General features: G+C 33.3%; 1 protein-coding gene across 1 annotated transcript in view; it reads left to right on the top strand.

Annotated features, from left to right (window-relative positions):
• LOC145679531 (trypsin alpha-like) overlaps positions 1–7,471 on the top strand; it is a 34,031-nt gene extending 26,560 nt beyond the window's left edge. The window contains exons 6-7 of the mRNA XM_081750109.1: positions 797–851; positions 7,350–7,471. Of these exons, the coding sequence (XP_081606235.1) occupies positions 797–851; positions 7,350–7,471 (177 nt within the window). The remainder of the gene's footprint in view (positions 1–796; positions 852–7,349) is intronic.
• Positions 7,472–7,900: the final 429 nt, after the last annotated feature.

Consider the following 7,900-nt stretch of genomic DNA (forward strand, 5'->3'; position numbering starts at 1 on the left):
GATTCCGTCATCCACTATACAGTATTACCAACCTGCGTATTATTTAGGAAATGACCCTTGTAGTGACAAATCACATGAACGAGATAATTAAAAGTTATACTACTCGACAGAGTGGTTATTCCTACACTGTGGAGTCGTTTATCCATTGTTTACACGTACTATACCTATTAACCGGATGACTTTCCAGAGTTACCAGTGTCTAAGGTTAGGATTGTTACGCAACTAAATGTGAAAGACTTAAAAGCAGAGTGACAACAGCGTGTGCCTCCCCTAGTTACAAAGGCATGATAGTAAAATGTTAAACTAGTTTTCGTTTTATTTTATTTCCTGCAATCATTAAAGGAATAGGCCATGATTCGAACATTATTTATCATATAATAGTAATAGTGCTGCATCGGTATCATACTGTTTAAAAGCCCCTAATTCCATTTGGCAAAGTTTGTTTGATTACCTTATATCACGTAAATTTAAATCATTGCTTATGGAGAGATTAGCTGATCCCAAGTCCAAGTAGTTCATGCCACAGTCATGTTCAGTTATAATAGTATTATCAAAGACTAAATAAAAGACACTGGAATATTGATAACATAACTAGAATTTTTTATGATGTGTGTCCTCTGAGAAAATTAACTGATTTTACTTGGTAATAACATTAGCAATTCTACAAACCCCATGCTTGACTCTTATTATTAATTAGATATAGTTTAAACAATCACTTTGTAACAAGTTTGGAATTCGAGCCCATTTAAATGAAATTTTATATAGATTTTAAGTATGTCTTTTTTATTGTTTTCAGGGCGACAGTGGGGGCCCTATATTCTATGAGAGAAATCGAAGAGCCTATCAAGTTGGTAAGTATTGCTGTTTCAAAGTTAAGTATATATATATATATATATATATATATATATATATATATATATATATATATATATATATATATAAGGGAAACTGAGAAAAAATAGAAATTATTCCTCAAATGTCAGGAATATTAACAAGTTCCTGATAATGACTTCCTGTCTTCATAGCTTAGTCTGTAGCGTCACATTCTCGAAAGCTAGAAGTATGTCTCTAAGTCTTATGCTAATAACAGAACTAACTCATTTCCAACAGAATCAAATTGTTGGACATTCAAAATTCGTTTAAACCAGAGGCAAACTATCCGAATACTGAGGATTTCACAGTCCACCGTTATTCTGGTGATACTTAAATTATAAATAACACAAGAGGAAACGGTTGAACCAACAACACAACCAATGTTCTGAAACTCGAGTTGTAGAACAAAATTTTCACATTGTAGGCGTATATATAAATAGGATATATTCAAGTTAGTAAGACAGCTATTAGGAGTATTCTTTAGTTTCGCTGTTATTAGAGAGTTGCCAGGAGTTTCACTGCATCCGATGACGGCTTCGGTCTAACCACTTTTCTTGAAATGTTTGGATGAGGATCTCGGGAGAAGCATTTGCTTGGAGTTATTGATTTGCTGTCTTCACTTACAGCGACATTTTGGCATGAGTTGAAACAGCATCACCCGTCTGAAACCCAAGTTTCCAACGGATCACGATTGTTTAGCCTCTACTATACCATCCACGTCATGTTAAGGGGAAACACTATCATATTGTAAGGTTTCATATCCTCACGTACAGGAACCATATGATTTTACTACGAACATGCATGTATTACGTTCATACATAAACAATAGCAGTCGACGGAATGAGATTACCAAGAAGACACGAGGAGGATTCGGAAAAACTACGAAGAAGGCCGACTTCCCCTCATGGGTCCCCCCTTCAAGAGAAGTCTATAAAAGAAGACCTCCAGAAGAGGAAACTATCAGTTTATTGTTGATCATTCACCTATTAACATCTCCTGGGGCCGCTATGGGCAATGGAGAATTTCTTTAAACCATTCTTGAGGCTCCCATAAACGATACTTTAATCACCTTATCCTGGGGCTGCTATGAGCTACAGGGAATTCCTTTGACTGTCTCCCGAGGCTGTTATGAGCAAAGGAGATATCCTTTAACAACTCACTCCTGAGGCTGCAATGAGCGAAGGAGTTATCATCGATACCTGTCTAAGGCCATTATGAGCTAAAGACAATTAAATCTTTATTCCGAGACCACTTTCGTGTCCGAGGATCTTTCATTGAACTCTGAAGACATTTAGACAGTTACAAGAACTTTGTAAAGACTTTTATAAGACTTTGTTTTTATAATAAAAGGTGATGGGTTTAAATCTCGGTTTCGTCATTTAAGAATCAATCAAACAGAACATTGCAATATGATTTAGTGATTGCAATACTTCCATTATCATTCTCCCATCACTTACGTTTACAACACTCTATTTTCAGTACAACTCAAAAGAAAGGTAAAGGTTAACATCTGATACTTTTCGACTGCATTTAGGCAAATACTGCTCCGATCTTCAATATTTCAATAGTTTAATATTCAAAATGTCTATATTTTGGTATTCAACATTTTTCTATATTCCGATACTCATATCAGGTTCAGTATTTTATCGATACTGATATTCGATATTCAAATCCGGACATCACGAATCTCTATTCTGAGCTATATTTAATTGTGGAGTGAGATGAGACTCCAGAAGACATTTTTCGTAGAGAGATGACAGGATACTTGAATGGCGAGAGGGTCAACATGCCACAAGGTTGTACTAAAGACTCGTCAAATTCAATCAGAACAGAGTTTAGATTTTGAAGAAAGTGAGCGATGGAACGAGTAGGCTATCTAAGCCAAGAACATTTGCATCGCATAAAACGTCAAGATTAGATCATTGTTAACTCATGCATACAGTATTTCTTGTAACAAATAAGGCTGTAACATATGTTAAATTGATATTTATATACACACATATTTACTTCCACTAATTATAAGACTAATTCATTGCACGCTATTTCATTGATTCGTGTTTATAAACTGTAAAGAGTTGGTCACAAAAATAAGAATTTCGTTTACTGACGAAATATTTGATTTTATATGTAATAAAGATCGTTGTTTATAAATTTTGTAAACATTCCGAAATTCCACAAATACCAAGACTGGTGCAGTTGACTCAGTTTCGATAATATATAAACTTCCAAAATAATGAATAAATGTATCAACTTTATTAAATACTTCTGAGTGAGGGTATTCCTCATGGTATGATATTTCAGACGTCTGTGTGATAGTTGATATAAAAAATCAAACATTTCTTAGTATCTGAGTCATTTTGATCTGATCTTTGTATTTCTAGAATTAATATCCATAAAACACATCTGTACCCATCATTAATATATAACTAATATTTGACAAGTGATCATATTTCAGATGTCCAGTGTACGATATATTTGTGGGTTGTCTCTGTAAAAACGAATGGAAAATAGTGTTCTCAAAGTGTAACTCAGAGACAATAGTGTAACTGATGAATGTAGAGGTGAAGTACATTCAAAGACGTATAGGGACTAAAAGATTAGTAAATACGTAAAAATCCATGCTATTGTTCGTAAGCTGAAAACTAACCTCTAAAACTTACCTGTAATACTAAAAGCAATGATGAGAAAGGAACAATTACTTATTGCATAATTCACAAAAGATAAAATTTTACGTTCAGTGACGTTTTTACGAGTAATGATAGAAGAGTTCGTATGGCGATCGTCAATTGAATTTGAGATTTCAACAGATGTAGTTTTATGGCTCCTACGTAACAAGAATAGTGATTTTTCGATGTCTGTTCATTCTGATGTTCACTTACCTAGAGGCCATATCGCTCACTCGACAACATTTTAAATTTAAGGTTTTAATGTGATTCTCTAGAGGCATTCGAATGTTTCCTATCCCCAAAATACGGGTACCTTACAGAAAGGCAAACATTTTAAAAATACAATTTTCTCGAAAACGACTCTAATGGTTTCATTTACTTTTTTTAATAAATCAAATCTAATTAACAACCATGTAACATAATCAATTTCTCTGGGAGAAATCCAGAAAGCGTAGTTTACTTTCTGGGGGGTGAGACTTTTGTGCACAATTTTCTCAAAAATGATTCAGGCAATTTTCTTCGTATTTCATACATATTCTTAATGTTTCAATAACTAATTGCATTATAATGAGGTCATTTTTCATTAAAAAGTTCACAAGAAGCAGCTTGCGCTTAGGAATGAGTTTTCCGCAGATCATTTTCTCAAAAACGACGTAAGTGATCTTGTTCGTATTATGTAAATAAACACTTCATTAACAATTCTATAATTTGGAATACTCTAGTAGGGATGGAAAAGTCTATAAGAGGTTAGTTTACTCTTTATTGGTCATACGGTGAATATTGGTTGGCCAGTTTTCTGAATGATTTTCTCAAAAATAATGTCAACAAATTTGTTTATATTTTATAAATGTACGTTTCGTTAAAAATTCCTACAGTACAGCATAAACAATTTTCCACGAAGTCCACAAGGTTGAGTTCTCTCTCTCTCTTTTTTTGACAAAAATTCGAACAATGGCTTATATTTTTTTTATATTTCACAAAAATAATGTTTCAGTAATAACTGCCGCATAACAAGATTTAGTTTAAGAAATTGGAACAAAGGTTAGTGCTGTGGTTCATATCTTTCACTTTGAAACCACAAATGAAGAAAACGTCTGCCAATGATCGTCCATGCATATCCCAAGTCAACCAAATGAATGTTGTCCAACGGTCGATTTTTCGTTGTAATAACCATTTTCTACGATGCTAATACGTTGATGGTATCCGCTTTGCCGGAGTAGTTTTCAACCAACCACTTTTCACCGGAAAAGCAACCAAATCGACAACCAGTTATCAACTTAACTACCAAAAGTAATCGTTGGTCATACGCTGAGTATTGGTTGAATTCAACGAAATTAGAAATCATGAATTGTGGTTGAATCAAAAGTAAAATTCGTTGGTGGAAATCAACTGTTTTGACTACCATAAAATGCTTGTTTCCAAAATTATTTTGCGCATGAAAAATCAATTCAACCATAAAACAATGTTATACCGACCCTTTTGGTTGCTTAGGGTGTTATAAGAGAAGCAAAGTTCAACTTACAAGGCCAAATTTTCCATGTGAAGAAAGTGTAGGAAATATAATACAATTACAAAAGGTATACATTGAAGATTATTTCCTAAGTTGACGATAGATCTTCGTTTGTAAGTGATTCTTGACTAGAGTGTACTCTTTGGATAAGCTTACAATCAGAAACACCATGTCTAAGTTATATCCTGTGTTACACATTCAAGAATAAAAGCCATCCTTAATATGTACCACAGCACTCGATAGTAAATAAAGTTTAGCCAAATGTTGAACTATAATAAATGTATTATTATTATTATTATTATAGGGTTGTGAGATATTTCGATATCGATCAATACTTTGAAATATCAATATCAAAAGAAAGATACCTTCTCGTTCTGCCGAATGCTCTTGCAGCACTCTGCATCACAGTTTTTTTTTCATCCAATCTTATCTTCCTGTTCTTAACAATTTTCAAAAAATGGGATATTTATTAGTAGTTATGTTCCCGACATTTGTAATTGCCTTCAGAACCTTTTAATATTTCATGTTATTTCAGCATTGCTGAAATTAAATTAGTAATGATGGATCACCATTTTCTTACCACAAATATATCTACAGCCTCGCCGATGTATGTTAATCGTATACAAATCTTTCTTCAATGATTGTGCCTTATTATATAGTTTCCTGTATAAAATATGAATTAAGCTGATGAATTCGTAGAAAGAAATATAAGCGTAAGTAAGTTGTGCGAACGATATAATTTCCAGTTTGTCATGTTTCCTTTTCTTCTAATTCAGTCTATACTGTTATTTCCAACTCAATTATTACTGATATCAAACCCCTGCCCTATAAAGACTCGTTACATTCCACGTTCCAAATCCAATGTTCACTTTCTGTTTCTAAGAACGTGCCACGTTGTCAGTCGTGTTCTGAGACTTTTCTGAACGATTGAATATTTTACAGAATGAACTTGTTAGCGTAACGTCAAACCCCAAAGTAGGACAAACCATTGTTGGCTGTCCGCGAATGCTTGTTCAATATATTTGTATCGAAACTCCAGGTCTGGAGGCTTTCTCCTCGATCAGCAGTCCAAAGATTTCCCATGCCGTAATGACCCACATTCTACGGCACCTGAAATAACGTAAAAATTTAAAAATTTAAAAATCTTTATAAGTCATTTAATGAATTTACCCACACATTGAGTTCCACTACATACCCCGTGTAACTAACTAAATTACCATGAAAACATCTTTATGTATCTAAATATGTAAATTGCGATTCTTATTTCTTAAGAAAGGAAACCAGAAACCTAGCCAAAAGTTGGATTGATAAATTGGTTGGCGCTAATTTTGTTGTATTTCCAAAGAAAGAAACACTTTTCTTACGTAAGTAGATTTTCAATTTTCAACTTCATTTTGTCAGAAGTGCTGTTTACACTTTAAGCACGGTCAATAAGCTACCGAAAAATATTGTTATAGATTTAAAAAAAAAAGTGAAGGGATGAAACACACCAATCGATATATTACCTTGAGCTCAATAAAATGATATGAATGATCGTAGATTCTCTTCCATATTTGGCGAAAATCGACATAAACTAATGTTTTCCTAAAACTTAAAATTTATGCTGAACGGTAACTGTGATACCTCACTGAACTATGCACTCATCATTACACTGTGATATTAACAAGATGAGAGCACACAGTATTATTAATGAGATATAGTCGAAAATGATGATTAGCTCAAAGTATCCTATAATATTGCCGTAAGGCATATCACTCTAAAATCATGTGCGCCGGTACAATCCAACTCTGAATCATAGGTATTTAGATAGAGAGTGTATTAGTTCCTCTAATATTTCTTTAGCCGCCTTTGATATCTCTCATAGTTTTCGAGTTAGACAGCTTCGAAGTTACAATTTTCTCGATTTCGGCATCTCATAGCTTTGAAACAACGCGTTTTTCGCCCTATGTTTATATGGACTTTTTTAATTGTTTACGTGTGAGGATTTCAGCATGGATTTTGGCTACATAATAAATGAACACCCTGTATAATTGCATAATTGAAACAAGGAAAAGATTAATTTTAAAAAGGCCAACATTTTCTTGTAGTTTCAGTTCTTCCAGAAATCTAAGAAGGTACCCAAAAGTCCTGACATGTGAGTAATCAGTGAAGAGATGTTTGGATAATTTTTTTAAAAGGTAATCCAAAGCTTAATTATTTTATTTCTGCATCCATAATAATGTAATGTTCAAAAATGTTTTCAATATACTTGTAGACCTATATCATGCCATCTTTTTACTCATAATATAATTTTATTTCAGGAATTGTTTCTTGGGGCTTCGGATGTGCGAGAAAAGATTCCCCTGGCGTTTATACAGATCTCACTTCTTACCTCGATTGGATTCACAAAAGAACAGATGATGCTCCTTATTGCAATTTGTAGTTATATATATAATGTTTGAGTATATACATATATTTCAAAAGCTTTAGAACAAAATTTGGGAGTTAATTTTTAACGTCATACTGAAGATTTTCATGTAAGTAATTTAATGTCGGCAAATCAAAAGTAAGAAGGTATATCAGTCACCTCGAAATGACCAGTACATAACGTAGGAGCATTAGGGTGAGCCGGAAAAAAGTCAGAAAATCTTTTTCCAGTCGTCATGCCGCGGAAAAGTAGCAAATTGAGGGACTAAAAAGGATTTAAAAAAAAGAAATAAAATAGGCTTATATATATTCTGGTGCTCTAACGTTTTGCGAAATGTGGAAAAGTACACATATTTATGTAACTTTTAACATTTTAAATTAGCCTATTCCCGAACGAAATAGCTCAAATTCGTATTTATTAGAACCAAAGAAAATGATGTTTAAA

Source organism: Thermobia domestica, chromosome 2 (genome assembly GCF_964235325.1).
Source record: "Thermobia domestica chromosome 2, izTheDome1.hap1.1, whole genome shotgun sequence".
Classification (NCBI taxonomy): Eukaryota; Metazoa; Arthropoda; class Insecta; order Zygentoma; family Lepismatidae; genus Thermobia; species Thermobia domestica.